We start from the raw sequence: 17242 nt of genomic DNA, 5'->3' as shown, positions 1-17242 counted from the left end.
TTCAGCTGATAATCATTTCAATGAAATCAAAGAGCAGAGTAAATCTTCTTCTATTATTTAGTAACAGTGCATTTCCAACAAAAAAAATAATACCCTTTCCAACACTATCTGATCATAAGGATATAAATTGGTAAATTACTACTCCATACAGATAGTAGTGGATTAGAAGGAAGTATACAACCTGTTAACTGCCGCAATGGGTTAACCAGAATTTTGCTCCACTGAATCTCGAAGGGTGTATCTCATAAAGGGTGTATCTCATAATTTACCTAAGGGAGATGTATAAAAATAGAACAAGAAACTGCTAGCTAAAGCCCACTCGTGAATAGGAACTCTTTTTTATTCTTACGGTCCTTTGACCATCTGCCAAGAACTTATCACAACTCGGAAAAGAACCAGAGGTTAGTTGAATCCTCCCCCTACACTGATTTGTCTTTACTCAACAGACATGTCAGATGTTTAAGCTACGAGCCTACGCCAGTCTGTGATTCACTTGCATTCTCATGAGATTGAATTTCTCTCACTGTACCAGCATTGAAGTCGCAAATTCTCTGATAGACCTTATAGAGTTGTTGAGTACAGAAATCTGAAGATGTGCATGGGCCACACATAAGGTATATGACGTTCCCCAAAGGCCTCATGTAAACACCATCCTCACGAAGCTGTTGGATTAGAGAGCTCGCATATAGTGATGCATATCTGGAAGAGAATCAGATGAGATGATAACCATTGTCAAAGACTCAAAATATTATATCTATTAACAAGCAATGGAAGCTCTTATTAAGAGGGCCAACTGAATTGGCGCTCACAAAGATTGCCGTGCCAGTTTGCCAGAACATGGCACGGGGCTTGACTCTGGCACGCAATCCTTGGGCACTCATCTTTGACAAGAAAAGTTGAACCTAACTAAAACATAGGAATGTTCCATAAATACGTAGGGTGCAGGTGCAATTTAAAAATATTAAAATGTAGGTTGTAGACAATAAATACATGAAAATGTAGGGTGTATAATAAAATATTAAATGCTGACTGAGAGAGACAATGGCTGGTTCAGTGACAACCTAGAACTAAATGATGCAGCTAATACCAAATTCAAAAGATCTGTTCCAAAGAAAACAGTATAATGACAAAAAGGTTTCCTAAAAAGCTTGACAAAATAAGAACATGATAAATGTATATATATTGATGGCAAATATTTATGATCATCATGAAAGAACAAATTATAGGCACACTAAGAAACTCTCCATTTCGTTGAAAACAATGGCTTTCTCCTTTGAAAATCACAATAGACAATGATTTGATCTCCTTGACATGAAGTCTGTATCACTGACAAAAAAACAAAGACCCACAAAGAAAATTAGCTAATTTGTAATGCCTCCCATTCAGTACATACCCTGCTTTTGTGTCACATACATATAGCACCTACTATTTTTCATCAGAAATAAGTGAATTTTTATTTGGGGGTCACAGAAACTAGCAAAGTATAAAATGAAATAGCGGCATACCCAACATCAGAGCCTTCAGCTTTGAGCTCAACAGCACAAAGAGTTCCCAAGGCTACTACTCTTTGCACATTAGAAAGGGATGATATCTGATGCACAAGTTTCACGTCCCATAACTGCAACAATTAACACATAATAAGGCATTAAACGTCAGTTATATAATAAATCATAATTTATTTAATGTTCCACGAGGGCAACAAGAAAAATGCCACCATAATAGTTCTTTCTTCTATATCTGTTTAGTTGATGCATGGTCCCTTCTGACTTTGCTCTCCATCTTTCTTCTCAATCCTCACAAAGATATATGGCAAGTTCTTAACTGATGCTAAATAAGGCAATAAAAAGATGTACAAAAACCTACACAGACAGTTGTTGAGAAAATGGAGAATATGTAATATACGAAATTCAGTACAAGGCCAATTTAGTACTAGGCTGACTCTAACGGATGGGAAAAATGGAACAGCGAAGTCTTTTGGTCATTTTTGAAATCTATCATGCATTTTAGTCTAGTATGAAGCCTCTAAACTATTAAGGCTGAATTAATTCAGAGTGACCAGATATTCAGTTGCACTAAGAATCACAACAAACTTCTAGCTTCCAATAGGTTATTGATTGGTAGTAATTTAGTACTATCAATAAGCCCTTTCATACATGTGTAGAACGATAAGTGAGATATACAGTTGCAATTAGAAGCTAAAAGGAAAATCTTCTTGTTATTTATGTGCAATGATACCGAGTCAATGATACAAAAACAAACATACCTCTTTCAGTTTCTTTCCTTCTGAGTCAAGGTTATGATTTGTAGAAGGGTCTCTGAACCATTGAATGCTTTTTGCAGCTGCAGTGCATCCCATGGCATGGGCAGTATAAGAGTGACCATGTAAGAGAGCCATTAGCTGAATTAAGACAATACGTAGATATATAAATTTCAGCAATAACTAGTAACGGGTAAGGCTAGGAATCATGCCTAGAATATCTAAAGAAACTGTCTCTTCAGATTATACTGAGTACCTTAGAGTCACCCTTAAAAGCTTCAAAAACCGCTTCTGTTGTTAAAGTTGCCGCCAATGGTATAATCCCTCCGCTCATCAGTTTGGCATAGCATGCCACATCTGGCCGACAACCTAGTAGTTCAGCAGCAGACTGCAAGACAAAGAAAGGTCAAGAAGGAAAAAAGAAAAAAGATACAGAGAAGTAAAGGTTTTAGTAAGTACAAATGTGCTTTACCTCCCTGCCAAGACGCCAGAAACCTGTGAACACTTCATCGAATATGACAGGAATCCTACGATTTCGACACTCCTTAACAAGAATCCGTTGGAAAAGTGGATCGATCATGCGCATTCCACTAGCACCTTGTACGACTGAAATAGTAACTTGTTTCTTTAATTTGTGATGTTGACCATTACTTTTGTTATGAATCTAGTAAAATAATGCAATCGAAAATCAGCATAACTAATCAAGATCCACTCAAACTCATTCTTTTTTCCCATATATATATATGGAAACTAGAACAGGTTGTCAGGGCCTGAATCATAACAGTTTGGATACATGGCATTTATTATTCCTTGCCAGATAACACTTTCTTTACGCCCACAAATTCTTGCAAATTACAGCTTAAGTTATATATTCTGTGAAGGAACTTGATTGCACAATCAAATCTCAAAATATTGGCAAGTGTGCGAATAATTTCACCAGAAAAAAATGAAAAGTAAAGACCCTTGAAAAGAGATAACTCTAACCTTGCTACAAGATATTAGTGGATACGGTGACGAAGAATCTCAAACAATCGGTGAGTGATGACCCCTGAACGGGGAATCACTTGTGCCATAAAAACATGAAAAACAACAGCAAAGTACTTAAGATTTTACATAAAATATATTTATCCATCTGTAATTGTCTACTTTGAATTTCCCCTTTTACAAACATGCCAGTTCTCCTTTGTTAGAATATTGTTCTGCTACAGTAATAGCATAATATAGGGTAAACTCTACTAAATATTGATATAATCAACATCCATCTGGTGCTTTCCCACCTCACTTTCCTTTTTCTTTCTTTCATCATCAGCCTCAAATAGGTAAGAAAGAATCTAGGGATCTAAGTCAACTAAGATTTGAGTCCAAATCCTTCAACAAGGAACTTGTCCTGTCAACAGTTTTGACGAAATGATCAGTAAAGCAGTAGTGTCTTGCAAATTTCTATTTATTTTTCTGTCTTTTCTTCTCTCCATCTATTCTTTGTAACCAAAACTATGGATAACCTGAAGGGAAACAAATGAAAGTTTGAAAGAAAACATTACTAACAATAAGGCTAGATTTGCAAGAAAAATTGTCTGATTCTATGCTAAAGGAACAATTTAACAGTTTAGTCAGATATAATACGAAAGAAAGTAACCGAAAAGTAGCATTCAACTGTAAGATTAACAAGAGAAAAAACCTACAGCAGAAATCGTACAAACTATCATGTTCCATAAAAAAAACCAAGATAAATAGAAAGGCAGACTGTAGTTCTGCAAATACGAATATTATATATATGTTGTGCCTGCAACTCTGCAAGATGGTGAAGAAAGAAAAAAGAAAAAGAAAAGACAATCAGTCTGTCAAAGCAACAAAGTACATGATCAAGAATCCAAAAAAAGGTCACACAACTATAGTGTCAATGAGATATTAAGACAAGCTGAGAAAACATGGAGACATTTCAAGAAAGCCATCATATAAAAAACTTGTGCATTTCCTATTGCAAGTATGCGAGCACTGTGCTATGGGCCTGGGGAGGGCAAGAACCAAGATGTATGCAGCCTTACCTCCACTAGAAGTTATTTGGATTACTCAAACCAACAACCAAAGAGTACATTAGTGGCAAGACTTATAAGTTAAAATCACACAGAATGAGAACCTCGAGACAAACAGTTACATTTATGATGTGAGCAAAAGAATGATAAATTGCATGAATAGAATTTAAAGCAGCGAAAATAGAAAAATATGATTAGCTGCAGTTTTTTCCCAAATAACTTTCATCACATCAAAGTTCATCCACAATTTCATGATAGAAAGATTGCAACTAAAAGCAACAAAATTTACTTGCCTGGTTCTATGATTAGTGCTCCAGCATATGTTGAGCAACCCAAAGCAGAATACTGTGACAATTGCTCTGATATGTAAGCAGAGTAGCTAGCAGCAACATCTGAAGAGTCTCTGCTTAGAGAGAACACTTCATCAAGTGAGCTAAATCCTGAAAGAATCAAAGGCTACATAAGTATGTACAAATAAAAATATGAGATGCAACAGAGCTTGCCATGTGAAACAATATTCACTAACTCATATCTTCGGGTTTCAGTTGATACGGCTGTAGAGAATCAGGTAGAGAAAGATTCCAAATCTCATTACAAATAAATGTTGTTGGTGAATCCAGAAAGATACCCCTTCCTGAATACCTGCAGCAGGACATATCTCAGTTTATGAATATAGGTAAACCTCCTTTTCTCACTGACCTAGAACTCATTCTTCAGAATTCGACAGTGTCAATAATTTCAAGTTTAAAAATTGAACTAAGGGAAGATGTGAACTCATATTACACCCTCCAAAAGGGCAAAACAATATTGGGTGATTTGCACCCAAAACACACTTAGTTTTGATTTTGTCACCTAGTCTCATTTTGGTTTTCCTATGTAAGTGAGGTTTTTCCTTCTTTTTCCCTTCCAATTTTGCCCTTTTGATACGATGAGATGACCCAACAGTTAAAGAGATACAATTAATGAGTTTGAATAAAAACTCATTGTTACGGCATGTAATAAAACAACGAAAAAAGGATTTCTCTTCATTCGTTATGTTCCTATCGTCTTCTAAATTCAAAATAAGTCTAGAGTTTCGCTTCATCGCTCGTCTCATTAACCGAAATCTCCTTTAAGGTTTAATCAAAACAAAAGTTATTCTACACTACCGACAAGCAAGATCTTCTGCTCTATTGTTCTGGCAAGGTTTCTTACATCCTCACCGTTGGCACAATGTTATATTTCCTCCTGTCTATTATTATTATTCGAGTACTCTTCACTTATTTTGCTGCTTTGATGTATAAGTTACAGTGCTAATCTTGAAATTTTCGCAGTCATCAATGCTTTAAGATTCTTATTAATTTGTTTTTACCCTATGTTTTCCCGCAATTCATTGTTATTGTTCGTATTCTGTTGAGTTACCACAATAAAGGAAAAGAACGACGCAATATACTATATATATACTCACTTTGTATGAATTTGTGGGACCATTTATTGAGAATGTTATTCTAAGTTATTGTGAACAAGCCCCTTAAGTTTTCTTAGTTCATAATTAGTACGATTAATTATGAAATTTCACATTTAATTAACTAGTTAATTTACATGCTTCATACTTTTATCAGTTTGCAGCTAAGAAGGTTAATTATCAACTTTTCTCTTAACATATATTAAGCTCAATAACTGCAAATTAATATAGATAAAAGTAGAAATTATGTAGATTAACTAGTTAATTAAATGTGAAATTTCCTAATTAAACTATGAACTAATTACAAACTAAGTAAACTTATGGAGCTTGTTCACAACAATACAAGTGTTCAATAACTATAAATTTCGTAATTAAACTGTGAAAGTAATTTACATTAGATAATAACTTTGAATTGCATTCAATAATCTTGAACTACTAGATTAATAAGTGCAAAAATTTCCAAGTAATTGCTGAGCACTGTGCAGACTAGTGATCCCGATAATAACTATAAAATATGAAATGCCTAAACCAACTGAAATAGTCCCAATAATAGTGCCACAAAATCAAGACAACATTCTAAATAAACAGGACCACAAAACCTTACAAAGTGGGTATATATAATATATTGCTTCGTTCTTTCCTTGACTGTAGTAATTTAAAAAAATACGAACAATAACGACGAACTATGAAAAAGCATAGGGCAAAAATAAATTAACAAGAACCACAAAACATTACTAACTACAAAAATTTCAAGATTAGCACTAGAATTCATACATCAAAGCAACGAAATAAGTGGAGTACCTGAGTAATAATGTGGATAGGAGAAATACAACCATATGCCTATAAGATACCTTGCTGGAATAATGGAACAGAAAATCTTGCTTCTCAGTGGCGTAAAACAATTTTTTATTAAACCTTAAAGGAGATTTACGTGAAGAAGACGAGCGATAAAGCAAAAACTTAGACCTATTTTGAACTTAGAAGACAATGGAAACGACAAATAAAGCGAAATCCTTTTCATTGTTTTGTTAAGCATCATAACAATGAGTTTTTATTCAAAGGGAAAAAAGGAAAATCTCACTTGCAAAGAAAAACCAAAAGCATCCTAGGTGAAAAAATCGAAAATGAACTGTGTTTTTGGTGCAAATCACTCAAAAAAAAAATTTGTGTCCTATGTAAGAGTGTTGCAACTAAATCGATAAAATAATGGACACTAATAGCATCAAGTCAAGCAAAGTAAACTTTAGATGTCGTCTCACATCTCGATGAAAACTAAAGAATTTATTCGACAAGTTTGGCAGAGTAGCTTGCAACTTGTGAACTTTTAAGCACAAATATGCTTCTTTAATCTATGGCTTTTATGCTCAGGGGCTAAAAATACATCAGACTTTTTTACACAAAGATCATGCACTTTCATCATATTGGATGCTTTCCATCTTGTACTCTTAAATATGGTTTCTGTAAGATAACTTAATTTCTGCAGATTCTTATCTTTGCATTTATATGCTGTAGAAGACACTGAATAAGTGATCTACTCAGATATTCTTGATAGACATAAGGTATTGTTGCATTGAAAGAAAATATTTGTTAGAGAAAAAGTGGTAGCAGAATCCTGGTTAACTGTTACAAAATAGTATTATTATCAGATCAGTACTTTCCAGTATCAAAATTTATTCCTCCAGTGAGTAACATAAAGTTATTTGATTATATTTGCAAGAAAATTTATAAAAAAATTGTTTTTAACTTAATAAACTGTAAACCACTAATAAAATTAAGAATATATACCATGGCTGCTGAACAAAAGTAGTGTACGATGATGGAGCTTGTGCCTCCATAGCACCCAAAGTATCACCATGATACGATCCATTGAGAGCAAGAACCTAAGAGAAGATTACGATGAATGATTATTCATTTACTAGCTGATAAATTTCTATCATTCAGAAGAGGAAAAGACACCAAACTTCAGTCATATGTCATTTCAGCAATGTATCATTGGAATCCATATCTTCTCCAGTCACCAAATAAACCATCCTTGCTAAACTTGATGAATAAGTGCATCTAGAAGATTGAATTATCTTTCATACCATAACATGTCTACAAAGCATACCCTGTACAAACTCACAAAATGCGACCGGCACAAACCTTACATCACAATGTAGCCTATAAATGCATAGGGGCTAGCAATGAGTTAATACGGACATATACACATCACAAAGTTGACTTTCTAGGTTAGCACGACTGCATGCCACATTATACCAACCATAACAAACTGAATCAAGGGGTACCAATTAGACATCGACCTCTGGTATCAATTAAATAATGGGCTCTAATTAACGGTTTCGTTTGGTATGATGGAAAACCTCTTTAACATTTTAAATGTACATCGACAGTTCGCCCAATCCTCTTTTCAGTTATGTTCACTTGTTCAAGACTAATGAGAAAATAAAAGAATAATAGGAATACGATACCGAATTGACAAGTTATTCAGTGTGCAGTCATAGACTGCTATCCTCTACTTTGACTATTTGACATTTTGGATTCTACTCCAGGTAACTCTTAGCACATTTCACACTTTTTAAATTTCATCAGGACCTGATATATAGTTTCAAAAATAGATGCATGCTTATCCTAGTTTGTTCTGTATTTGCACCAGATCTGAGATTTTCTTATGTTCATTGGTGGAAGTAGGATCTTCACAAATTGCAAGACAATTTTCAATTATGCCAAAAAAGAAACACTTATTAGTTTCGATTGACTTTCAGCACTGTATGGATTGAACTGTAGATTTAATCAGTCATTTATGCACTAAGCTCCTGCTAATGCAGAGGTCTGAAGAGGGAGGGCATGCAATGCCTGACCTTCAATTTAAAGAGGCTGTTTCCAAAACATGAACCTATAATATCTTGAATGCAAGAGAAAAACCTCATGTCACACCAAGTAACAGCCTTCTATATTTACCTTACACTGAAGAGAGACAAGACACATGTTATACAACCTGGCAACACATTCTATTCATATTCAAGTAAACACGACACTAAATCATCAGCGATGCATATAAAATAAACTTTGAGATATTTTCAATTAATTTTGAGGAATTTAGACAAACATACCAAAAAAAGTCTCTTTTAGTACTAGTGAAAGTTGAGCAGAGGAGATATTTATCCTAATTCCTGAGATACTGTAGTGTACCATAGCCATCTTAGATAAATAACTTAGATAACACCCTATTGCACATAGATCAACTAGGGGGAATCTTCCCATGTCAGACAAAGAATGTGATTTAATCAATGGCATATGGAAAGAATTATAAATAGATCGTAGTTATCCAAAACTGTTCGGGGCCACCCTACTACAATTACTTGTAAATTAAGAACCTATCACTAATAAAAAAAACATGAATATTTAACCAGGAAGTATTCAATAACAATTTGTCAAATAACATATCTTGTATTGAAGTCTTGCAACTGGAAGATTTGATCCATCCACTATTAATCTTCCTAGGAAGGAGACAATAGATCAGCAAAAAGTAGAACTCACCTTAAGCTGAACAGATCTTTCACTCAAGATTCCCTTCTCACAATCCACAAGAATTCTGTGATCAAGTGTAAATTTGCGAAATGCCATCTTCAGTGCAATTTCAATTGATGTTGATCCATTGTCAGAATAGAAAGTTCGAGAAGCCCAGCCTGTCAAACATGACATGCAGAAAAAGATAAATAATTTTATTGAACAACCAGTAGGTCCACAAGTACAAACTTATCCAAATATATTTATTTGGAGAACACATTACATCTATTTCTAAGGATGCATCATCCATTCAATTTATGATACTTTGGCCCGTAAATTGGCAAACAGAGAGCATATAGTGGGAACATAAGCAAGTCATGCTTAAAATTCACAACACTTGCATAATGCAATATCTCGTATAAAATTAACAATACTTATAATGCAATATCATGTTTAAAATTCACAGGACTTGCATAATGCTATATCATACAAATATCTCAACACCAGTTTTAGCACAGCTAATCCAAAACAAAGCTTTTTATTGAAAGAAGGTGGAAAAAAAAGATTCCAAAAGGGCATGACAAAACAAAAATCAGAAAATCCGTATTACTGAGTAATACAATATGTCAAATTGCCACCCTCTTGTAGGTTGTGGAATCCAAGATAGAGCTCAATAGAAATAAAGGTGGCATTCTTCCATATGGCAAAAGCATGACCAGATTATCAAATTGTTTTTGCAGATTTCTCACAAAGCATGCAATAAAATTCATCTTTTTTCCAAATTATATATAGAAGCGTCATTAGTGAAGAAAGTGTAACACTAAAATATTTATGACACTAACCTTTTCCAACTCCTTCAAGCAAAAGCTCTGCGCAATGCAGTGCAGGCTCATACACATTCTCCGGAAACATCACATGGCCATACCTTGCAGCAGAATAACCCATATCTTTTGCAAGTTCAGCCTGGAACCACCTTAAGCCAGAAATGAATTGGAAAAATAGTTTTGGCTGCATCTTTATGTTGAAAAATATAATTATAGGGAAAGTGAGATGCTTATTGTACTTTACACCAATCTTATTAATGAAATTCTTATATGTACCAAAAACTAAGTGAGATTATGTAGAAACAGAACTTGTGGTCAATGTAAAACGTGTATTGTGAAGTGTCACAGAAAGAGAGTTTGCACTTAGGAAAGGGGTAAAATGCTAAGTCTAGGATCTGAGTCCTATATAATAACTCATCTAATTGAAGAGCAAAACATGATAAAGACACCCTACTGAAGTATGAGACATCTAAAAACCATGACATGAGATACTGATATATTATTGAATGCAATTGAAAACAGTATCTTGGTTTTTCTAAAGCAACATGACAAAGGCTGAAGACAAACAAAAGAGTTGACAAAAAAATCATAATCAAATGGAACTGCTTACTAGTAATGGCATACCAAACCTGTGACATAAAATTCACATTGACAAAACTACAAATAAAGGAAAGAAATGGGAGGTTCCTCGCAGTGAAACTGAAAGGAAAATAAGAAACTATAGAGCAAATCTTCACTTCCAGTCTCAATTCATAAGTCGAGATGGTTACTCTATATTAATCTCTCAGTTGTTCAAATAGTTAAAACATGAAGCCTTCGTATATGTCAGAAGAAAAAAAACTTTAAAATGATGACATGATCTCATATTCCCATCCTCAATTTTATTAAGGTGTTACTTCAACAAATGGATGAGTCAACATAAAACATTTTGGCTTTTCTCCTAAAGATGATCATCATCAACTAGCTATAACCTACAGGTCACAAACCAGTTTTAAAAGATCTATGGTGATAGTAAAGTTTAATGTACCCCCAACAAGACAAATGATTTCAGCATCTCAATATTGGTGCAAGGCCCCCCGGGGGAGCAAATTCAAGCAAAGTAAGGCAGGTAACAAGACTATCTTATTGATTGCAACAGAATATGCAACCAAGGAGCATATCACCTCACCCAACAAAAAATTTAATTGCATATGCTTTGGCTTGGACTGAAATAGCAATTGCTGGATCAGATCAGTCATCACTGAAACTGACTGCTTCTTGCCATTTGGCAATTTTGACAATGCCAGTATACGAGGCATTTTAGCAATTTCTTAAAAAATGTGTTTCTTACTTTACATTCATATACAGAATCACAGATATAGAGAGATCTTATATAACCCTTTGATTTGAATTAGCAAAGTACCGAGGATCACTTACCTTACCGATCAGTATTAAGTATTAATCAACATGATAAGTACCAAATTGGTCCACTCAAAAATGAATAACCCTTTTAAAAATTTATACGCTAAATTCTTGTCAGAACCTCCAGATAAATGGACACTCTTGTACATACCAGGATAAAAAGATATATGTTGCAAGTTCTAACCATATTTAAGTTGCCCCATAATAAAAGGAGAGATGTTTTAAACTGATAATAGGGCAAGGAATAGCAACAGGAAACAATGACATTAGACTTCTGAATAGGGTAGTCTTCAACGTATAACTGACCTGCAAAGTAGAATCAGGGCCTTGAGTCCACCAGCTAGCACATGCGTCAAACTGTGGAGCAATCATTCCTTGACCATTTGTAGCCTAAAAGAACAGTGATATAGTATAGGTCAGCACTTCAAATAATACACATAAATAAATGAAATTCCGTATGACATATCCTCTTAAAAGAGTATGCATGATTTCTCAAAACAGAGCATAATAGCACCATAATAATATCAAAGTGCACGTCCACACACTCTTATTCCAATACAATATACTGGAACAAGAGAAACAAAGTACTATTATCTCATAACAGCTAAATTTAGAGAGGTAAATAAGACATTCTTCCAGACAAACCTTATGTATTGAGAAATTTTCACCGCAACGTGAATCAATTACTGTAACAACATGTTCAGGAACAAGATCATGCTGAGTGAAAGGCCACCAGAGTATATCCTTTGCCTTTCCTTGCATGCTACGCAATCTATGGATCCTTTCTGAATGAAATGATAACATCACATTCTGAAGAGAACTAAAGGCAGTGCCAGACTCATCAAACCAATCCATCAAGTTATTTAAAGGATCTTCAGGGATACGGGGAAGTACAAGCACAGGAACCCTAGGTTAAAAAAAAACTTTCATTAGATTTGAGGATGACATTAACAGACTTTCAAGACTACTATATCTAATTATTTAAAGGATCTTTTGGGATAAATGGCAGTACAAGGCTACAAGCACAGGATCCTTAGAAAAGAGAACAACTACATTTGATTTGAGGCTGACTAAACACTAGTGCGTACCATAGAAATCAAGTTATGACAAACAAATACCTTAAATCATTCAGATCAATGACATGAGTGATAAATTTGATGTAATCATATTTAGGAGAACCCTGATGGAGAAAGTGCATGATGAGTCATGAAAATACTAAAAGATGCCCAAACAACTAAACATAACTGCCCGAATAACATCTTGAATGATAAGAACCAATAGTGCAATATTCATAGCTTCATACTAATCACATGAGCACCTTGATGGAGACAAACGTAATGTTTGTGCGAGTCATAAAGATAGTGTCATCATTACACAAAATGACAAAATATCACATATAATGGAGCATTGAATTCAGAAAGTAAGTCGGATTAGAAAAACCAATGATGAGGTAGCAGATTAGCTCCACAGGCAATTAGAGCTATGTGGAGCTAGCAAACTCTGCCAAATAGCTGAGTGAAATATGATTGTTCGAGAAGAGTGTGAGCTCTTTATAGAGATCTAGGTGCTTTACTCTTGAAGAAGGGCTATGTTGATTATACAAGCTAACCTAGAAGATATGCATAAGTATATTGCCTGAAATGTAGTGCACTGGAGCCTTACCCTATGATAGTTCAGCCAAGGATGGTCGTGCCACAAGAGAGGGAGAGAAAAAGAGGAGGAAGACTACTCACCTTCACTCTTCGACCTCGTCGTCGCCGTTCACCGCTAACCTAGTCATCAACCGTTGTTTGCGTGCCAAAGGTCGTCGATAGAGACGCCGCTCGCATCTGACAACAACACAAATGCCCTAGCTTGAGGAGGAAGAAAAGCTCGGGTGGGTCGTGTGTGGGTTGAATAAAAACTTTAAGTTGCGGATAAGTTTTTATTCAACCCACACCCGACCCGCCCGAGCTCTTATTCATCCTTGAGCTAGGGCATCCGCGTCGGCGTCGGATAAGAGCGGCGCCTCCATCGACGACCTTCGGCACACGAATGACGAGCGACGACAAGGTTGGCGACGAGCGAATCGCTGCTCAGTGTGGTGTCATGCTACACACCTCGTGCCGGGTGCCAGTACATCACCAACACGAAAGTGCCGGTCAACACAACCATCGTTGAGTTCAGCAATCAGCACACTTCTTAAAACCGGTGCAATTTGAATTGGTACATTCAGCCATCTTAGCTTAGTTTATTCCCAAGTTTTTCCTTATCGTGTCTCAAAATGGAAAAGCAAGAAAAATCTTACATTCAGACCAAAGATCCAGTCAATTCATAGGCAAACGTGATGTAATACCCCCCTCTTCTTTCTTCCTCCCTTCTCCGCCACTCTCTAAAATCAGAATGGTCATTTGGAACCTCAAAGAGATCATATCGAGTTTCGCAGTATAGTCAATAGGTGCCATCAAGAGCCAACTCAGATTTCACAGTATGGGTGCAGCACGAGCACCATTAGGGGCAACGATGGATGGATGCACTCTAAGTGCAAATGACATCAAGCCAGCAACACAGCATGTGCTGCCACATCCAATCACCACTGCTGAATGCAATCCACAGAAACGAGTTTCTCCAATAAAGGAAGTAACTATACAATGCTTAATGCATCCAATTGACAAAATATTTAGGTTCATATTATAAATTCTTGATAAGAGTATTGATTATTCATTACCTATTTAGGTGACGCAATTTGCTTTACTATTACAAAATCTTATGCCTTTCATAGTAATATGTTCAAAAGAGTTGCAAGGTTAGGGGACTATCCATCACTTAAGAGCCAGCAGTCACCTAGACACCAACCATGTCCAAATAATATATAAAGAAAATTAAAGAATTAAACCAATAAGAAATCACAAATCTAAACTAATACATAGAACCCACAAAATGAAATACTACTTAATTACTTACCAGTCAACAGACATTATAATTCAACTCACAATTGCGAACAAATGTTGGAGAACATGCGATCAAATGTAGGCTAAATGAATTCAGCAATACGGATATCAAAAACAATAAATGACCATAAAGTTTTCTATTAAGCAAGATTAAATCCATACAGCTTAAACTTAACAAACCAGCAAGTCTTATAACAAAAAGATATGGCTAAAGAGAACAATGAATCAACTATTAGACTTCGGGCAGGCTAAAGTTAGGTCTAGGTTTGGATCTCACCCGATGGTAAGGATAGTGTGTAGTCTTAGGCCTTACCTTTGATTTCAACTAAAGAGGACCAACAGTCCTCATTAAATTTCCTCAAAGCAGCAGCAAATACATAAAATGAAGCAGAGTGATAAAATAGATAACAAGAAATCGACAAGATTATGGGGGATCTGTGGAAAAGAGGTAAAGGGTGGAAACTCACAAGGACTTTGGAAGAGAGTAGAATAAAATAAAGAGTAGATGAGAGATTTAAGGTTTATAAAGAGGGGAGACCAAATGTCTTTTTTGGGAGGTAAGGTTGAGGCTCGAGAAGTTAAAAAATTATGTTAGAAAGTCCAAAGGTCGCGAAGTCAAAGAGTTATGTAGGGAAGTCCAAAAATTGAGAAGAAGTCTAGAGTTTTATAATGGATTCCCAAAAGGTTGAGGTAGCCCACTAACCTAACCTAGTCTAATCTGAATTGACTACCTAATCTATTAATCAATCCAATGGTCAAGCAAAATGATGCAAACATCCTTGCGCATTAGGCTAATATTATACTGTTCAAATAAAGCAAGCAAATAATCTAATTGGAAGTTGACGTCATATCACATTATGGATAAGCAGAGACCATATTAAGAACTCAACTGAATAAAACTGAGGAAAATGGTTAGGGCCAAGTGTCCATTTTGGTTGCTGCCTTGACATTGATGTACAAATAATGGGCCATAATTGAAGATAGTCTCATTAATAAATGCTTCCTAAATGCACAACAACATCAAGTATTCACTAAAAGCTTCGAAGATCAAGATGAGGAGAAGGTCAACAGATTGGAAAGCATGGACATTACCTGTTTTTCAAGTAAGAAATCAACGCTGTTTCATTTGACAATCCATGATCCTCCAGAATAACAGCTGCAACATCATATCCTCTGAGTTTTAAACTCTCATATGCAGAAATAGTTGACGAAATGCCACCCAGACGACCATCTCCAACAAGAACGGCGGGTAACCTGAAAGGCCTGATTTCCCAACATAATTAAGACACGATCCACCAAAATCATGAATGAGAAACAAGTAACACAAGAATTTAGGTGACAAACTACATCTCCTCATTTGCGCCAAACTACAGAGCGGCATAACTTACCTCCACTAAGGATCAGACTTTATGCGACAAAAACAATAAATTTAACTCTTAAAATATTTACTATGTCCCAAACCCAAGAACCATGAACCATCCTTCTTAACAAACAAAGAACCAAACGAGAGAGGAAAAAGAGAAATCACATACCTATACAAATCACACTGAAGAGTACCCGAAGGCCCAGGGCTCGCGACACCCCCAGCAGTCTCAATCACTCTCCAAACGCTCACCCCCTTCCACCCATCGCCTTCTCCCGAGGAAGAACCCAAGAACTTCCCCAATGCTTCCCTCAACGATGTGTCATCCACCATAAACTCTTCCTTATCCGCCGCCAGATGCGGTGAGATTGCCTCGTTCCACGCATACAATGTCTTGCAAACCAGCTTAAACTCCTTAACCTCTTCATCCTTTTGCTCGCCGGCCCCCAATTTCGCCGCCTCGTAGAAGCACGAACCCTCGGGCGCGGGCGCGGCGCCGAGCACCTCGCGAGAGGCGGCGGAGGAAGATTTGATGACGTGGTTGGAGGCGAGGAGAGAAAATGAAGGGGACGAGGAGGAGGAGATGTGGTGACGGCGGAAGAGGTCGGAGACCTTGCGGAAGACGAAGCGGGAATCGGAGTCGAGGGGGAAGCCGGTCTGGAGGGGTTTGAGGTAGAGGAAGGAGGATGAGGAGGGGGAGAGGAGGAAGGAGGCAGCGAGACCGGCGGAGACTAGGGTTTTGCCGATGCCGGTGTTGGAGCCCCAGATGGTGAAGGTGGGGTGGGTGAGGTCGAGATGAGACGGAGAAGAGGAATGGATGGAGTGGGAGGTAGGTCGCCGGAAGCGGCGGCGGAGAGGGCGGAGGAGGAGGAGGGAGAGGTGGAGAGGAGGCATCGCAGGCGGCGAAGTGAAGGGAAGAACAGTGGATTAAAAGAGAACGTTGGAGCCGATTTTTTTTTTACTCTTTTTTCAGTTCTTTTGAGTCCTCTCTTCTTGATAATGGCGGCGTTTCCAAGAATAACGGAATGGAAAACTGTGGAGTTTTTTTTTTTATCAGAATAAACTTAGTTTGATCTAAAATTTGAATACTGTGAGGTTGTTATTTTTTTTCTTTTTTTTTTTATATAAAAAGTAGCTAATCTCAGCTTACACTTGGGCCATATGTGGCATGTGATTGTGAAGTGTCAAAAATAAAGAGGTTAGTATAACCTGCATCTAACCTTGTATGTCTTTATTAACAATTCCGACCTATCCGCATCTAAAATGACATCATAAATCCTTAATAAATCTGTTCAGGGGGATTTGTTGGGCCGTTTCAAGCCATCCCCACATTATCATCATCCATCTCATTCGCGGGTCCCACCATCAAACTCCTCTATAGTCTGTACAATCCGAACCAAATAAAGATTCAGACACGTGTCCTAGATCACCATCGGACGGTCGACAGGCGTCCTCCCTTCTCCCATTCGAAACGTTATTACGT

The 17242-nt window shown here is 36.6% G+C and overlaps 1 protein-coding gene across 3 annotated transcripts; it reads right to left on the bottom strand.

The window, feature by feature from the left end:
• Positions 1 to 21: 21 nt before the first annotated feature.
• On the bottom strand, positions 22 to 16770 carry LOC140794212 (bifunctional dethiobiotin synthetase/7,8-diamino-pelargonic acid aminotransferase, mitochondrial). 3 transcript variants are annotated; one of them, XR_012110086.1, is made up of 14 exons: positions 15929 to 16770; positions 15489 to 15659; positions 12112 to 12373; positions 11773 to 11856; positions 10084 to 10255; positions 9272 to 9420; positions 7520 to 7614; positions 4817 to 4932; positions 4584 to 4730; positions 2730 to 2863; positions 2514 to 2645; positions 2264 to 2340; positions 1506 to 1618; positions 22 to 699 (listed from the first exon to the last, which is right to left on the bottom strand). XR_012110086.1 is itself a non-coding variant. In XM_073146130.1 (14 exons), the coding sequence occupies exons 1-14, from the start codon at positions 16651 to 16653 to the stop codon at positions 465 to 467; spliced, it is 2670 nt and encodes an 889-aa protein (XP_073002231.1). In that variant the 5' UTR covers positions 16654 to 16770; the 3' UTR covers positions 22 to 464. The 3 variants fall into 3 exon arrangements, 2 of the variants coding, with proteins under 2 accessions (XP_073002231.1, XP_073002232.1); XM_073146130.1 differs by having other exon boundaries at positions 2264 to 2398; XM_073146131.1 differs by having other exon boundaries at positions 2264 to 2398; positions 10084 to 10204.
• Between the last annotated feature and the right edge of the window lie 472 nt (positions 16771 to 17242).

The sequence above is a fragment of the Typha latifolia genome, chromosome 8, assembly GCF_019914945.1.
Source record: "Typha latifolia isolate L0001 chromosome 8, TyphaL0001v2, whole genome shotgun sequence".
NCBI lineage: Eukaryota > Viridiplantae > Streptophyta > Magnoliopsida > Poales > Typhaceae > Typha > Typha latifolia.
This window is presented reverse-complemented; position numbering and strand designations above follow the sequence as displayed.